The sequence below is a fragment of the Scatophagus argus genome, chromosome 12, assembly GCF_020382885.2.
Source record: "Scatophagus argus isolate fScaArg1 chromosome 12, fScaArg1.pri, whole genome shotgun sequence".
Lineage (NCBI taxonomy): Eukaryota > Metazoa > Chordata > Actinopteri > Scatophagidae > Scatophagus > Scatophagus argus.
In genome coordinates, this window is record NC_058504.1 from 2,274,055 (window position 1) to 2,292,494 (window position 18,440).

The following is an 18,440-nucleotide window of genomic DNA, read 5'->3' on the forward strand; positions in this document are numbered from 1 at the left end:
TTTGGTCTGATGAAGTCAGACATCTAAACATACTCAGCTCATTCTCATATTTGAGTAAAAATTAGAGAATGTTTCATGTTGTTTGTTGATAAATACTGGAACTATTAACTGACTGACTAACTAATCAATTGCCTACCCATATGTATTTCTTCCAATCATGAACAAGTAATCTGATGTATTCTTCCCTTCCCCTTGTATCTCATTCTATTTAATTGGTTGTTCCAACCTATGGCTCTAATAGATACCGTTCATTCATGTTTTGAGGTCAATGCTTGATCAAGAAACATACGTAAACTTCTTTCAGTCCACAGAAATCCACAGAAAGTTTTGTGTCAGATGTAAGACTTACTTGTACAGTACTGAACTGCAGTCGTACATGGAACAAACTGCGTGTTGTTCATTGGAGATACACAAGATAAGTACTAAATAATACTACAACAAAACTTATACATAAACCACAGACAAGTGAATATTGTTTGTGTATTATTATTTTTATTTGTGTACTGTCCACTTCCCCACAATAATCCACAAAGACAAATGTCCATTAATGCAATAATATATTCAGGTATACATACCATAGTGACAAATAAAAAAGGAATCACAATACAAAAGACAATTTAAATATTTAGAATGTCAATCGCATGTCAAAGTCTTGATTCAATGTTTTTTGTACTCAACATGCATTCAAAATATAAAAATAGACTTCTGATTAAGTTTATATACATTTTTTTTATAAATATAAGTATACAAATGTATTTTTAAAATACAAAGATAAATACAGTCACATTGTGTACATTGTGTACCAAACCAGCAAATACAAATACTTTTTTTTTCTTTTTGGATATTTAGCATTCACAAAACACAGTTATTACGTTAGAAATGCAACTTTAACGACAATTGCGGGTCCTTTGTATTTGTTTCAGTTTTCTGTCCTTCTTTTGCCACTCACTGTCTCCCACTTTAGTTAAATTAAAGGAAGTCAGTGAGTGGTAAATAAATAAAGAGGATAAGAAGCAGGAAGTTTAGCTCTGCCGAACATCCTGTAAGAGTTTGTTTATCTCAGCCACCAGCTCGCTGGCGTCCACCAGCTCATGTCGACTATCACTGCGTTTGCCCTGAAGGTGGCTGAGCACTGAGTCAAAATCGTCCTCTTCGTAGTTTTCTGGGATCTCCTCCATCGCTGGCAGCCACTTGGAGGAGGACCCGGGGAGTGGAACCGGCACTGGTACCGAGGCAGGGGAAGGCTGCACTAGAGTGGGGCTGACCAGTGCCGTGAGCAGGGGGCTGCTGTTGGGTTTAGTGGTGTGGCCGCAGTTCTGAGGGCTGTTTTTGGGCCCCTGAGAGCCTTTGTGGCTACTACTTTGGGAGCTGAGCTTGGTACTGGGTTTAAGAGTGTGGTAGGTGCCACCTTGGTGGTGGCCAGATGGGCCAATACTGCTCCCAGGGTTCTGGAAGTGGGTGTTGGCAGCCCAGGCAGCCACTCCCTGCTGGTGGACAGAGGGGTTGGACTTGCCAGGGAGATGCCCCCTCCTGCGATCCAGAGATCCAGTTATGGGAACGCCCACCCCACTCAGGCTAGTCCCCTTCTGGTTCTCATTGACCTGGACGTAGGAATCCAGACCCTGTGGCAGCAACCGCTGGAACACACTGCTCATCTCTGACAGCAATGAAGTGGTTCCACACAAGTCTTCATCTCTGGCCACACTCTCACCATGTTCTCCTGCCTCCTCTTCTCCACCGTCCTCACTGCTCAGATCCTTGCCAAAGGTGGAGAAGCTCTGGTTCCTTGCAGGGCCAGTGTCAGTGCAGGGCTGCGGGGTCTTGTCCTGGGAGAGGTCAGTGGTTTGGCGGGATTCTTCCCCGGGTATGTAGAGATTGCTGCGGTAGTCGGATGAGGCCGGAGAAGCCAGGGGGGGCATCCAACACTGATCTGAGTGACCCAGGACACGACACTCTTCTGTGCAGAGCCTCATTGCTGGGAAGAAAGATAGAAACACTCATTAGTAATCCGTCACATACTGTAGTCACAAATGGATAGAGCTGAGCATCAAATCTCAAAGTTAACATTGACAGATTTTTAATCTTTCTTACATATCTTGTAGTGGCAGAGTTATGATTAAAGTCGGGAACAATTTTTCAAGTCCATTGCATGTGTTTAGACCCAACCATCCATCAACAAAATGTTGCCAACTGGTTTTCTATGGATCTAATAATTGATTGCCTAATTGTTTCAGCTGTATTTGTGCTATATTAATTTGGACATTAGACAGTGCTGAGGTGGATTTTTCCGGTTTGAATGTGAGTGTACATGAGTATATAGGAAAAGAATGTGAAAACCTGTGACATAAAGTAAGGCGGCATTGCTTTGGAGTACATGGCCTCACTGTGCTGTAAAAAGCACAGATCTCCACGGATTTGGTCATTGAAACATGACGTTCTTTTGGTAGACAAAAGAACTCCTGCCACAGTGGTGTCTAACTTAGAGAGAGATAGAGATCCCCTTTTCTTCTGAAAACCAACTAAAGTCGACCACAACCATTCCTCCTGCACACAAGAGACGTAAAGATGACTGCTGTCAGTCTCTTTTCATCAAGCTAATATTTGCCTGCCTTTCCTCGGGTGTTTTTGCTTCACTTTCTCTGGAAACAGTGAAAACCCGACCTAATTAGTCTGAAAGGTTCTCTGCAGGAATACTGCCTGTTATGCTACCTTTCAGCATATTTACCACGGAGAGACAATTCAGCAAGCCTGATCAATGCCTATTACCCATTCAAAATAACTCCTCCTCTAAAAGCCCTGCATTTTTCCCTTTCAAGTCGCTCTTTTCAATATTAAATCTTCAAATAGAAAATCTCTGAAGAATAAATTAGACAAATCAAATATGCCAACTTAAAGCCTTCATTAAAAGAGTGCGGCGCTTTTCAGTCTTGCTATTGAGGGACTTCATTATCCCCTCATTAACATGAAAGGAACATTTATAATACATCTTAGAGCAGATGAAAAGTGCATTTGGGTGCACTGGAAGGGAAAAAAAACAGCGTGGGGGCAGCAGCAGATTGGGTGCTGTGCTGATGAAAGGGTAAAAATGAAAGATTTAACCTAAACGATTTATGTGTGAAAAAAAAAAAGGCAAACATTAACTGAATGACTGTAATGTTCAATAAATTCAGCTGACTTACTGACTGATAATTTAGTGGCAAATAAATCAGACTAGTTTTATTCAAGTGTGGCCTACAACGTTTGCTGCTGGTAGTGTGTGTGTTTACTTGAGACCTTTCATTAAATGTTACCAGGAAACAAAATCTACTTTTATGCTTAGCAAAAGCAGAGGGAAAGACGAGGGGTGCTGGCAGTGATATTTCGACTGGGGATGTACACGATTAGTCGAAAAGTCATTTGCTATCATAAGTGGTCGACACCAGAAATACTAGTAGGTTATTAATCTAATTATTATTATTGTAGTACATGTAGGAATGTAATAGCCACAAATAGTTTTTTTGGATGCTACACTCAGCAAACACCATGTTGCTATATTGGTGAAATGTTTGATTGCATGGAGGTTTATAGGAAATGGTGATTGTAATCGATTGTTACTGTTAATGTTCTTGCGTGTAACACACGCAAGAACATTAACAGTAACAATCAATTTGCTCAATTTAGACTGTTTTTCGGAATGTTTTCTTAGATTTATACTAGCCAGCTATTCTAATTTTAAAATTCCCATGTACACCTGGGGGAAATTAGTCATTAAAAACATCCCTAATTTAAGAGCAGACTGAGGACGACAATGTGAGGACGTACTGAAAGGGACATGCCACATTGACTTAGTATTGCAGTTCCATACAATTTGAGTGTTTGCAGTGGAAAAATGATGACATCATCAGGGTTGTTTTCCCAGAGTTGACAAAGCTTCTCCATAGCCACTTACAATATTAAATAAAATGTTTTAGTACTCCTCGCTTTGGGAAACAAACTTTGACATGTAAAATTGGCGTAGTGCTCCGTTACTCATTTTTAGGGAAAATAACACGTAACCTTCACGTACACTACATGTCTTCCTTAAAAAAGCATATGATCAGGCTCAATGAGAATATTTCACACAAACTGTTTTCAGTGCTCTCAACTTTGGTTCATTGGTGTAAGACTGGAAGCAGTCTAAAGTGAGGAAAACACCTGTACAATTCCCTAACTAACATGTTATAGTGTGTTTGTTTAATCCATACTCATAAAGAATTTGAGGATTTACTCCAGTACTTCTCTGTAGCATACTTTGACGTATTCAGTCAAGGCACAGGTTTCAGTTTCGACACAATGACACCACACCTGACGGTGTCACTGTGACGACAGCAAGACTTCAGAACATTATTGCACCTGGCAGTTGCTTGCCAAGAAATAGCTCCAGCAGGTGACTTTCACAGATTGCCAATCTTAAATTAGTGTTGAAGTAAAAATAGCTTAAACTAGTTAAACTAGCTTAGACTAGTTACCATTTTGGGTTGGCTGTTTCCCCTGCTTCCAGTACTTATTCTAAGCTGGGCTAACCACGTTCTGACTCCAAAAACAATACAAGGAGCACATAGTAGCAGTATGGGTTTTGCAGTGTTTAAAACTTGAAGGTACATTCTCTCATACTATACTGTATAAAATCAGCTGCATCAGGATGGACTGCAACAAAGAGTTTCTACCTCATCATCTCTTGAATGGGGAGGGCTACCATATCCAGCCATAATGATAGGGCACTGACTAACGGCTGTTCGAAATCATCCATGCAGCAGTGGACACGGGGACAAGAGGTGGGATGAACACACAGAAAGAGAAAGGTGAGCTTTGAGATGTAATTATGCTCTTCAGGGCTTAATCATGAGCACAACTCTGGAGTGCTGACTCCATAGCAACTATTCGTCACATGGCAATTAAATGCCTCCTTTTCATCTGATGAGGACTAGGGCTTCAGTTTGGACAGCTGAAAGTGAAGGCTTGAAGGTGGGAAAAAAAGGAAAAGGACTAACGAGCAGACCTCCTCCACAAAGCTAAAAAGGAAGGGAGGGTCGGACTGAGGGAAGAGAATGTTAGTGATGAGGTTGTCTGCTCGTCTGGGTCGACTTTAATTGGGATGTAGCTGAAATGCAGTGTCGAGTGATGGCTGTGTGGGAAGCTGGCTGGAAAGAAGTGGGAACGGTATGAGGGAAGGGATGGCGTGATAAGGGAAGCAGTGGCAGCTTGCAACCTGTGTGATATTAGCAGAAAACAGGCTGAAAGGACTGGCAATTTAGATAGAATTTTAGAGAGTGACAGAGTGTCTCCGACTCAACTGTTCCGTGATACCTGCAAGATATTTGTTGCTAGGAGCATACAATATTTCAGTCAGTAGGGTCAATCAATGTTCAACAGGTGTTCCAAGTTCTTCCCTGTTAATGCAGTTGTGCAGAAGAGGGAAACTCCATGCAGTGTGGCAGTAGGGAAAAGGGAAGAGTGGCTATAAAGGAGGATCAGCTGAGCTGTCTGGAGAGATATTTCAAGAACTCAGACAGTCAGGTGAAACTCATTGGTCTGCACAGTGTCATTCACAAGCCTCCAAAGCCAGTGCACATGCAGCCACTTGTAATGCAGAACAAAGAACGCATGCCAAACTGTTAAAATGGTGTTTTATGGGCAGTGAATGGGTAGAACGTTGCATTACATTTGCTATTTCTTAACTGAGGGTTTCTCAACTTCTTGTGGCCTGTTTATGGCTCACACCATTTTCAATAGACTTGAGAGAGCAAATTAATGTGGGACAAAATCCACAGACTTGGTCCTGTACAAAATACATACGTTAAGGTCCGCTGTTGCTGCCTAGGTAATATCACATGGGTATCCCCCTCTTTAAGTCTGTGGAGAATGTCCTGTAAACTCTCCTACAAAAGGCCAGATATCCATGATTGCATACTAACTGCTAAAGTTTCTTATTAGCTTTGCCTGAAACTTGAAGTACACAGAATAAAGATTGATTTTGATTTTGTTCCCCATCACTTATGGTATAACTATGCTCGAAGGGGGTGATATCAGGACTAGCATGGTATGACTGTCTCAACCAATAACTCTTTCATCATACATATAAAAAAAAAACATAAAGCCCTATTTTTCATTTAAAAAGTAAATAAAGCACATTAACATGTCAGTCTGAAACTCTACCACAATTTATGCTCACCAGGTGACCTGTAGATGGGGTTGCTACCCTTGAGAAACTCTGACTTAGTCCAGCTCAACCATATTTTAAAGATTCTCTATCTTGCATGATACTACATAGAATAATTAATTAAAGAGTTTGGTGTAGACCTGCTCTATTATTTTTCTTTCACTTGCGATTATAAAACTTGTCATGGGCATTTATACTATTTTTTGAAGTATAATACATAAATTAATTGTTTGACAAAATAGTTGGCAGATTAAGCAAGGAAAAGTCATGAAAATAACTGTCAGCCCTTCAATATTTGCTCAGATTTTGGGACACAGTAAATTTTTTATTTATATTTATTAATATTTATTATATTTTATCAATATTTATTTTTTATTTTTTTAAGCCTACTGTTCAGCATAAAGATTTTAATGAAATGGCGAACTGAGTTTGGAGTCAAAATTAGATGCTAGGAAACGTGAAGGGAATGATGGGATGTAAAGGAAGGGTATGGGGTGAGGTGGATGAGGGGACAGGGGTGTACCTGCATGCGTTCTGTGCTGGCCATCAGGGGCATATATCTCAGTAAAGCCCTCACCGAGGAGTCTGTCCATGGGTGACTCCCTGCCAGGCTCGTAGTCACTGTCCCCGGCTTCACTGTCTCCACGACCGCTGTCCTTCAGACTGAACTTATCCATCTCATTCAAGGCATATCTGCACGGAGAGACAGAGAGTATTTGTATTTGATGCTTTCATCACAGAAAACTGGCTAATCGTTGACAGTATTATTGTGAAATTGCTAAGTGAAAGGCCTGCTACTGCTGGATAATAAGGTGCACAGAGAGGCAGAGAGTGCTCTGCAATTTTACATAAAATTATGCAAATGTAAAGTTACTGAGCACACAGTTTGACTCTAAACCAAAAAGCTACTGGATATGGATATAACATACAACAAAAGTGCTGACAACAGACCAAATCATGTGGAAATTTTTTACCTTGATATTATTCAGGCGCACAAAAGAGTAACGCTTAATTTTGACTTCACTTCTGCAAATTTCAGACAATAAAGGCTTTAAACACATCATTTTGCTTGCAGTACCTGTAGCTCCTGGTGTATTTGTTGCCTCTGAAGTTTGGTCGTGGCTGGTACTGACCCTGATGAAGCATGGACAGAAGCTGTGAGACTTGCTACAATCCCAAGAGAAACAAAAGAAAAACAAAAAAGAAAAAAAATAAAAGGAAAAAATGAAGAGGGGAAAATGAATGGAGTCAAACAAGCAAGGCCACAAGACAATGTTGAGTGGGGGGACTGTGGGGAAGGGGTAGGGGGTGTGGAGTGGCATGAGTGTGTGACTTGGTCCTGAATGTGATGCTCAACAAAAACATGACACAAAGGACTGAAGGTAACATAATATGGGAGCAAGGGACAAATTCAGAGCAAACACTTGATATAAGACTAAAAAACAAGTATTGCAGGTCTGTGTGATTTTACATAGAAATATTACACATGTACACTACTTTTAGCACACGCAACAGCGATGAGAACATCTGTGAGTCAAACAGACATAAAAGCACAAGGTCTCATTGTCTTACCTCTACAGGAGGTGTAGCATGGGCCAGCTCCAGGGCGAAGTTCTCTGGCACATGATTGGAGGAGATAGTGACCAGGCTGTTGAGGGATTGCCGGCTGTGATGGCTCTGCCTGCTCCCCAGGGTACCCCTCTCAGGTGTAGGGGAAGCGGAGGGGGAGCGTGGGTGGGCACGCACGGGCAGGGTCCCATTGACGGTCGGGACCAGGCTGATATCAGCCTTGTGGATCTGCCTGGCAGGCTTCTTAGGATGGTTCTGGTAGCTGTTCTCTGCTACTCTGCAGTTGTAGTTGTGTCTTGGGTCCTTCTTCTCACGGCTGCAGCGGGCAGTGGCAAACATCACCATGACAATGAGCAGCAAAGCGCAAACGGCACACAGAGAGATAATAACGAGGGAGAGATCGAGTGGTGCCTGGCTGGAGCCGGTGGGGTAGAGAGGAGGGAGGATGTCCATAGTCTCTTGCAGAGAGAGCCTGAGGAGAGCCCCTGTTGACATGCGATTGGTGCCCCTGTCCTGCACCTCCACCCTGATCTCCATCACATCCCGTGGAGCCTGCTCCAGGCTGGCATTAGTTCTGAGCTCACATCGCCGGGAATCCATCACAAACAGCCCATTCTCATTGCCACCAATGATGGCACAGCTCACCTCTCCATTGGCACCAGCATCTCTGTCTGTGACTTTAAGCGCAGTGATCAGCTGACCTGGTGATGCATACTTCCACACCGGCAGCTCAGCGGTATGGTTTCGGAGGGAGGGGGAGTGGATGATGGGCGGGTTGTCATTTTCATCCAAAACAGTAAGCAGGACGGTGGTATTAGTTGATAGTGCAGGGTTTCCCCCATCGTGTGCCTGTATGGTGAAGGTGATCCGGCTGACATCTTCATGGTCAAAGCTGCGTAAGGCGTAGATGGCACCATTAGAAGGGTCAATGGTGACATAAGTTGAGATAGGGCTCCCCTGAATTAATGCATCTATGATGGTGTATGTGACTTGACCATTGGTGCCCAGATCTGGATCTGAGGCCACCACAGTCATCAGGTAGGCTCCAGGAGAATTGTTCTCTGATTTGAAGACTTCGTAGCGGCTCTTCTCAAAGCATGGTGGATTGTCATTTTCGTCCAGCACCTGAACTGTGAAGTGTTTGATGGTGGAGAGACTGGGGGAGCCTCTGTCCTCAGCTATAACTGTCAGACTGTACTCTGACCTCTTCTCCCTGTCCAGAGAGACATTGGTCAGGATCATGTAGTTTTTCTCGTAGGTCTTCTGGAGTCTGAAGTGGCCATGACCATGCAGCCTGCACACCACCTCACCATTGAGCCCAGAGTCGATGTCATCAACACGCACCAGAGCTATAAAGGTGTCCACAGGGGCACCCTCTGAAATGTAGGCCACTTCCTCTTTGCCAGGTGTCATCAGGTTGATGTTTATTTCTGGTTTGTTGTCATTCACATCCACCACTTTCACCACAATCTTGCAAAGTCCAGGGATAGAATTGGGGCCTAAGTCCTGGGCCTGAACATCCAGCTCATAGGAAGCAGTGGTTTCATGGTCTACTTTTTTAATAAGAGTAATGTGGCCATTTTCTGGATTTATCTTAAATGTTTCCAAGATCTTTGGAGAGACGTGACTGCTGAAGGAGTAGACTATTTTTCCATTAGTGCCCTCGTCTGGATCTGTGGCGTTTAAATCAATGATTAGAGTCCCAAGAGGAGAATTTTCCAGCAAACTGATGATATAAGCCTGCTCATCAAACGCTGGGCTGTTGTCGTTTGAATCAGAGATGCTGATCTTGAGCAAAGTGGAGCCAGACTTTGGAGGTAAACCATTATCCGAGGCCGTGAGTTGCAGCTGGTAGCTGGACTGCACCTCCCGGTCTAATTCTCTCATCACCACCAGCTCTGCATACTTGGCTCCGTCTGTCCTGGTCCTGATGTCGATCTTAAAGAAGTTATTTGGTGTGAGAGAATATGTGTGCAGGGAATTCTCCCCGACGTCCGCGTCCACGGCTCCATCCAACGGGATGCGCGTCCCCACGGATGCGCTCTCGGAGATCTCAATGGGAACGATAGCGCGTGAGAAGTGCGGGGAGTTGTCGTTAATGTCCAGCACTTCTACCTCCACATGGAAAAGCTGCAGGTACTCCGTTGGGAGAGTGACCACGTCGAATTCAATCGAGCAGTTCAAGTTTTTCTCACAAAGCTTCTCACGGTCGATTTTGGTGGCAATGCTGATCTCCCCGTCCTCCTCCCGGACGGACAGAAAGGACGTAGTCCCCCGTTGCATAGCGCGGAACCGAAAGGTCAAGGAACTCGGTAGTTTGGATAAAACTGCGGATACATCTTCCTTTAACAGTGCAATAACTGTGCCCACTTTCTGCTCCTCGTAAACTTTATATTTCAAAGTCTTACCAGCGACGTCGTGCATAAGCGCAACCAAAAGCAGTAGTTTGAGGAATATATTTTCTTTGGTTTTGATCGTTTTTGTCCCCATCTTCTGCGCGGACACTGTGGCGATTACTTCCACAGAGGGAAAATAATCGTGGAGAGGGTACAGATGTCTTCTCAGACGTCTGGCATGTTCAGTCGTTCGGCCGCTGCTCAATGTCCGCAAAGAACTCCGCAAAACAGATTAAAAAAATAAATACATGAATAAATATATAAGTACACTTTTCTTTTTTCGGAAAAGAATAGCACACAAAAGCGCTCTGCTTTTAGTCAGATCTGTTGCATACATCGACACATGCCCGTCTCTCAATGTGCGTGTGCGCCAGTGAATGAGAGAGAGTGAATGTCTGGGCTAAGAAAAGGCGCAGCTTTCTCCGAGCCTGTGCATGAGAGTGAGTGAGTGAGTGAGCGAGAGGGAGGGAGGGAGGGAGGGAATCGGTGTGTGTGTGTGTGTGTGTGTGTGTGCGCGCGTCCTACTCCGTGCGCTCTGTCGCCGCTCCACTCTCTCTCTCTGCCCGCCCCGCACCCAAACTGCGTATCTTTTCGACACAAAAACAGTCTCCTCAGCTCCCCCTCCAGCCCTCCCTCATCCCCTCTCCTCCTAAATCATCAGAATGGCCTCCTTCAAGCAGCACAGGAGGGACTATTGATAGTAGCCTGGTCCCCCCCACCCCACACACACACACCCTGCTCCCCAACACAGAGGGCACCCCGGTATTAAAAGTGTGCCACAACAATGGACCAGGGGAGGAATTATTCTGGGCTCAGCCACCTTTCACACAACCATACACTGACCCGCGGCAGACTTATATTGTTGTGGCTACAATTCACAACGTGTGCCACCTCGGGTCCTTTGTCATATGTGCGTAGAACGCAAAGTTGTTACTTTCAGAATAATAATTCCATGAGGAAGGACACACGACTATCACTCGGGGTTGGTTATGTGACGAGTACACACTTTAAAATAACATCAAAATATAACTTTAAATATTCATATAATATCATCTCACCATTGTCTGTCTGTGATAGTTTGATAGTGTGTTTTAAAGCAAAACACGTCCTCTTTGTGTGCGCTGGGTGCAAAATAATGCACAAAACGGCAGTAAAACCAATATGTCTGTGTGCCTGACCCAGGAGTAAGTTATTTCATCTTTAAGTTGGGGATCTGTCGTGTCAGGAACCAAAGTGACTCATTAAAATCATTGAAAATGATGATTTGTCCAGAGTGGCAAAATGTTGTGATTGAAATGCTACAATATACATTCTCATACTCACTGATTATTAATGTATGGCGTGTGCTTTGCCATCCACCCTGCCAACCCCCATTGCATGCTTTTGGCAAACCTCCACCTCCTCCTCCTCCTGCTGCTGCATAGCAATGTTTTTAAGGATGCCTACAACTCTTCATCTGACCAATTTACCATCCTGCAAACTCAAAGTGTTGCTCATAGAGCAAACAACTGGGTAAGCAGAGCTTGATGAGAGGAGCACTAGGCCATCTGGCCTGGACCTCAGACAGCCCAAACCTACAATTATCATCTATTCAGACTCTGCCACCCCCAGCTGAGTGACACAGAGTAAGAATTAGCCCCAGCCAGATAATCTCATATCTTCTTCATATTTTCATGGAAAAACTGTTCTCAACCAGCCTTGTATGAGTTTACTATTCATGAGTAATGAAAGGAAATCGTTGCACTTTGGATTGCCTTTCTGTGGATGTGTCAAAGCTGCTGATATTTTTCAGCAGAGCAAAAAAAGGGCTGGATGATCAGAGAGGCTGATAAACCTTTTAATGGCATGTATTATTTCATTCTCCACTCTTAAAATTCAAGTTCACATCACTGCTAACATTTCTATAGCACATCCTCATCAGTGTGTGACAAACTCCAGTAAGCCAGCAAAAGCCCATTTTGACGGTTCCCCGAATTCCATTTTCCCCACATCTTTCACAAAGTAATGAGTCGCAATGCACAGACTTATATTCTCAATAAGTTTCATTTGGAGCGTGAGCCATATCTGATAACTGGCATGCTGATTGGTTTCAACAGAGAAAATTATCTGGAGCCGGCATCTTTGAGAGGATGTGTCTCTGTGATGGATTTTATCTGCATTTTAAATTCCTATGTGTGACCCGTGGGAACAGGCTCTCCCCGCCACCATCTGTCTGTGAGCAAACACATGGACCTCAGCTCCAGAGCTGAAACACACACACACACACACACACACATGCAAGGGAAAAGAGTCTATTGAGTCCACAGTTTAAAGATGTTCATTTCATGTGTTTTTTAAGAATGACTGTGGACAGTTAGTGTTAGTGCCCATCACTTGTGATGAGATTCTGTGACTGGAGTCAGCACTCTAAAATTCTCTTATTTTTCTTCCAAAAGCTAATGTGTGTGATACCTAACAGCCATATGACTGAATTTTCTATCCTGATGACTGTAATATTGTTTTAAGCATTTAACAGGAGTTTGGGAAATGTTTAGTAATATAATAAAGTTCATCTCGCCCGTAGTCGGCTGGGATGGGCTCCGGCTCCCCCGCGACCCTGATGGATAAGCGGTGTAGAAAATGGATGGATGGATAATAAAGTTCACTGTAAGCGTTTGAATAACTCTTAATCTTCCACTGTATGTGTTGGTCATGGACTGGGAGACCTGCCAACTTTAGATCTTTTTTTTTTCACTAGACAGCAGTAATACATTCAATTGAATACTTTTTTATCAACAACAATACGAAATAAAAATCAGGAAATCCCTAATAAAAATAAAAATTCTGAAGACTTTAAGAAGTTTTGGAGAGGGATGTTGATGGAGCCTGATTTCACTATAACCAAAAATCCTGGCTAATGCCATGCATGTACTGATAAAGCCCACATTTAAGGAGACAAACTGCGGGGATTACTAATACCTCAGTGGTACCTCAGTAAAAAAGATGTTTCAAACGAGCTATCAAAGCATCAGTTAAGAGGGAACAGTGTCCTCGGTAATGCTCCAGCACGATCTTTTCACTTTAACATTGAGCTACCAAATTAATTTAGAGAATTTTTGCATGCAATAAGAAAAAAAATGGACACTTCCACTGTGTGAATCAACTGTTGCCTTATTGAACTAAATCTGCATGTATATTGTACCATTTAACGCTCATAAAAGGTATAGTCATGGTTTTATCCAGCCAATTACACATTAAGAACCATTACACGCAGTGCCAACTCTCTCTATGTGCAGCAGCAACACTGGTATCTGTCACGGGAGCAGACATGGTACTCTGGCATGTCTACAATAGAATGAAGCGTGTATGAAAGAGTCGCACAACATAAAACAATGTTAGCCATAGACTGTTGGCCATGCACATATACAGCCCTCCTGGTGAGGAGCCGACAGTGCCCTAATGGCATCACTAGAGTCAGGAACATGCTCAAATCACATTTCCTCTAAAAAAAAAAAGAAGAAAGAAAGAAGAGAGAAATAAAGAGAAGAAAACCCAACATGTCACACAGATTTCAGCCAAGAATTTTGTTTATTCCCAAAAGAGCCACTGCTGCACATCTGCACGAGGGAACTGTGTGTGTGTGAGGCCTGATAGATTAAATTCAAATTAATAATGAGCTGCAGTCACATTCCAAATGTCACCGCCAAGGTTCTGTGAATTTCAGAAGGAGCCATGTTTCACTTTTATTCTTCTTCAGAGAGAAGGCAGAAGGGCTTCTGTATCGTCACAGGCCACTCATATGGACAGTTGGAGAGAGGATGACTGGGTGGGTGATGGGACGGGTGCAGAGATTCTGCCCTTGGGGACCATAAAATTACTGAAAGGAGTTCACAGGGGAGTGTTGGGGGATGCAGAGTGAGGGGCTCAGAAACTTTGTCATTGAAATGAAGCAGGAGATCCCAATGACAAAGGCTGCATAGCAGGTGGAGAGAGGTGGAGCCAACCCTCCTCCCTCCCCTGGAGTATCAGTGTGCACACCAAGGGTATGGGGGTGGAGGCTGGGAGCAGTAGTGGGGGCATGTGTGCCTGTTTAGAACATGGAAATGTATGTGCCCCCTTCCATTTTCATTCCACTTATTGTTTTCTTATTTCCATTTCAGATACTATGTCAGGAAAGAGTTAAAGCAAGCCTACATGAACCAAACGCACCAATGGCCAACTGGTAGTAAAGGAAAACAAAAACAACACAAGGACAAAGAGAGCAGTGTTAATGGTGATACTTGAAAATTCAATAACCAAGTAGTCAAAATCAATGTTTGTGCATGAATCTGGATAGACATCAGAATCCCTCTGTCTTCATCAGGCAGAAGGGCAGTCTTGGCGTGTGTCAGGGGGTCAGGAGGATTGTAAAGGCACGCGAGCATCTGCCACCATCTCATTACCATACTGTTAGCTCGCGCGAGACAGAAAGGATTTGGTCCCAGAGAGAGGGGAGGCAGGATCCTCCTGTCCAACCACCAAGCCAAGACAGAGATGACACATTATAAAGCCCAATTTTTAAAATGACGCATCATGAGCAAATCACCGGTTCAAGTGCTGTCTGTAACAGTGCAAAGTATGTCTCAGTCTAAATTAAAGCTGTCTTATAATTAAAGCCAAATTGCACCCTTGCAGACTCATTAACAAAGCACCAATGGGGCAAAAGCGCGTGGACACCCAAACATTGCACCCACCCAACACATTCCACTTGATGGCTTAAGCTGGCTGCAGGGATATGCTCCCATGCAGCACTGATGTGGGTGATTATGTCCAGCTCACAACTGGTGTTCCAGCTCATCTCAAAGGTGCTGGATGGGGGTAAGCACAGCACTCTGCACAGCCCTGTCAAGTTCTTCCACAGCAAACTCAGAAAACAGTTTCTTCATGGAGCTGGTTTTGAGACCCAAGACCAAGTGGGTGCAGGATTATCTTGGACTTTCAGCTATTTAAAATAAAAGTGCCCTGATATCGCTGACGGAGCTCAGTCCTGTGGACCAGAAGTATGTGGCCTTAAGGCAGCATCAACACAATGGGACCTGCAGGACCCACAAGACTGACCCAAAGCTTTGGCACATTTGCTGTGTTCACTGTTGCTGTGAACACAAGTTCCTCCAGATATTTCTTTAAGTGAACATACCATGCTCTCTGGCCCCCTTACAATGTTTTGTCTTTTCAATATTTAATATGCTTTATGTCAGGAACTATTTTGCAGTGAAATCTTGCAAGTGTTTGCATCCTCAGCCTGCACTGGTTACCTCTGCAGCAGATAGTAATTTCTAACATTTCTGTAAAAGTTGTTCCCTCTCAGAGATAAAGTTTTTGTTGTTGTTGTTAAATATGACAGTGAAGGAAAGATGCTGTAAGATTGCACATAAAGACACCAGAGAGCGTGGTGACAGATCTGCATCCATGCAAGGTGCATACTTGAATGTTTGTCTCGTCTGGATTTCTCTGTGGGTAATTGTTAAACTTTCTTGTGAGTAGCTGCACTTAGATTAGACAGACATCACATTCTGGTGTCGGTGCCTAAAAATTAAACTCTCTTGTAGTTGTACAGAAGCTTGCTCTGCGTGATGTTATGTGTCTACAATTGCAGGTAACCAATGGAACAACAACACCACAAAGGCATTTCTGTTCAAATACTTCTGGACTTTATTTTCCTTGCTTTGGTTCCTGCCCCCACAGGTCTAATGCAGGGAAATCTAAATGATACAACATGCAGTGCCATTTCAGACAACAGTATGCCAGAAGTATCAACCATTTGTGTTTGGCCCTGTACGAGTCCCCTGTGCAGCAACCTTGTTACAAAAAGAAATGTGCAGCTTGAGTCTACCTGGATATCAGACATACTGACTCACAAACCAAATGGAAACCCTACCCAGATCTGATCAGTGTGATATAATTTATACGACTGGACCAACTCTGGTCTCTGATTGGGTCTTGAGGCCTTTTTTACATGTGAAACATGAAATGTGTCTTCTTCCATAGAAGTATTTGGACCCACCTCTTTATTATTGAGTTCAGGTGTGGTATGGGGCCGTTCCTCAGGGTTTGGGCTCGGCCCCCTGACTTCCAGTGAAGGGAAATCTTAATGCTTCAGCATACCAAGACATTTTGGACAATGCTATGCTTCCAACTTTGTTGTTGTGGCTATGGTAGCACATTGGTTTTGGATCTGTCCAGAGGCTGTTGTATTGTGTATTAAATGTTGTCTCTCAATATAATCCAGGCAATGATTACATTTGCTTTATATAGGTATTTGCTGACTATAAATGTAATTTCTAGGAGACAGGTTGTAGGGAGAGTTCTGTCCTGACAAAATATGGGCAGACATTTCCATACCACATGCAAACCTAAGCCCTTGTAATTTTCATATCTATATCTAAATATTAGTGTACAGCAATCTGTGTACTGTTAGAGTGCATACTGTCAGACTGTGTCTCACGAAAAGAGAAAAACAAAGAGAGAAGGCTTGCAGTTTAAGTTGTAATTTCCACATTGTTTACATGTTCACATGTGGGAGTGTTCATGCTGAGCTGTTGTCGTGCTGTAAAGCCCCTTAGCCTTTCTCTGCAGCAGAAAAGCTTGCTTGCTCTTTACTTGTCTCTGATCAGCTCTGATTGTCTTCGCTGGGATTGCCAGCTCGCCCATAAAGCCCTGCTTCTACATGGGGTGCAGTCTTGTTAATCGCCCCCCCAGGACTTCATTCACATTTGTAGGTGTTGAAGGGGCTCCTTGACTTGGTAATAGTGTTTTCAAGATGAATACAAGGTCCTTGTCTTGTTAGGTATGTGCTGTGTGCCACCTCTGTTTACCTTGTTGACTTTCTCTAAGCTTTGAAAAAAGCTTTCAGATGTCCTATTTCACTTTGAAGAGCGGCTCTCACAAAGAAACCACACAGTGTAAAAAAGGTCTCTGAATGTGCAGGGATGAAAAAACAGCTCCTTATTTCTATAGACTTAGAGAAAGACTTAGAGTTTGTAGCCTTAGCTCAGAAGTTGCAGTTTTTGTTTTTTTGTTTTTTTTGTTTTTTTTTTTTTGTTGTTGTTCAAGTTGTTTCACTACTCATGAAATATTAATGAGCTTCAAAAATCAGGAATATCTAGTCGATACTCTCTGCAAGCAGCGAGTTGTCATCGGCTCTGTAAATTAAAGCAGTGCTGACAAACACCTCAAAGGTATCGTTCTGCCAAGCCTCCACCAGCAGTTTTCTCTGCCACAAAAGCTAATTGACCTCTTTGACTCACCTCAAAAGACTTGTGGTGGTCTTACATTTCGGTTCAGGCCTGTTTTAGATGATCACAGACACTTTTACAGCTGGTCCTTCCCTGCATTCATGTTGTGACAGAGCCAAAGCCCTCCTCTCTGATGGACACACGTCTGGCATCTGCTGCCCTGATACCTGATCACTTGTTTTTGAATTTGCACAATAGCTTCTCCTGCTCTACGCCCTCTTTTCATATCTTGGGGGAAATTAGTCTCCATTCAGTGGTTGTCCTGGTGTAATATCCTCAAAAATGCAGTGTGTTGTATCAGTGCACCTTTATTCATCTTACCCCACCCATCTATTTTTACTTTCCTCTTTAAAAGAGCTGTTTTAAGGCCTATCTGCCAGATGTTAAGCATATCACCTTTTTTGTTTAATTATGGCTGCAGCTGAAATCTGTTCCCTCTGCTCATCTACACCACACAAAATAGCAAAGTACCCCTTCAAGCAGAAATATTTGCTTCAGTGTAGATTACAAACTTATCCAAGTTATTCAGGTTGCTCCTCCTAGCTTGGGTCACTAAAACTGTAGTTTGCCCAAAAAACAAAATGTGTCAACTCATTAGGCTCTCTGACACAAAGCTGTCTCTTCTCATGTTGTCTGAGATGTGTGGGTGACGCATGCTAGCAGGACAATAGAGGGAGGACAGCAGCAAGTAAGGAGTTTTTCTGAGTGTCGGAGGGGGAGAAGAGAGTGAACAAAAGCCTCCTATGTGGCTCGAGTTGAATGTTTACCACGTGCAGGGCCAATGGGTGACATATTTTCGGGAGTGCTCATTCATTAGACTAAAGATTTACTACCCGCAGCCGCCCACCAGCCCCCACTTCTTCTTTTCTGTTTGTCTTGGCAGATGTGCAGCAGGCACTGGCCTTTACTTCTCCCTTTTTCTTTTTGGAAATAGGGGTAGAATCTCTCTGACCAAAGCGCCACGTGTTCTTAATTTTGGGGCCATTTGTGTGGAAATTCTTATAGATCCCTGGATCGCCTTTCGCAGCTGGCTTGACGCTCCCT

The 18,440-nt window shown here is 43.3% G+C and overlaps 1 protein-coding gene across 3 annotated transcripts; it reads right to left on the reverse strand.

Moving 5' to 3' along the window:
* Positions 1 to 319: 319 nt before the first annotated feature.
* Positions 320 to 10,594, reverse strand: pcdh18b (protocadherin 18b). Of its 3 annotated transcripts, none has more exons than XM_046406885.1 (4): positions 7,751 to 10,594; positions 7,257 to 7,345; positions 6,756 to 6,871; positions 320 to 1,975 (listed from the first exon to the last, which is right to left on the reverse strand). In XM_046406885.1, the coding sequence occupies exons 1-4, from the start codon at positions 10,235 to 10,237 to the stop codon at positions 1,023 to 1,025; spliced, it is 3,645 nt and encodes a 1,214-aa protein (XP_046262841.1). In that variant the 5' UTR covers positions 10,238 to 10,594; the 3' UTR covers positions 320 to 1,022. The 3 variants fall into 3 exon arrangements, with proteins under 3 accessions (XP_046262841.1, XP_046262840.1, XP_046262839.1); XM_046406884.1 differs by having other exon boundaries at positions 321 to 1,975; positions 6,702 to 6,871; positions 7,257 to 7,312; XM_046406883.1 differs by having other exon boundaries at positions 321 to 1,975; positions 6,702 to 6,871.
* Between the last annotated feature and the right edge of the window lie 7,846 nt (positions 10,595 to 18,440).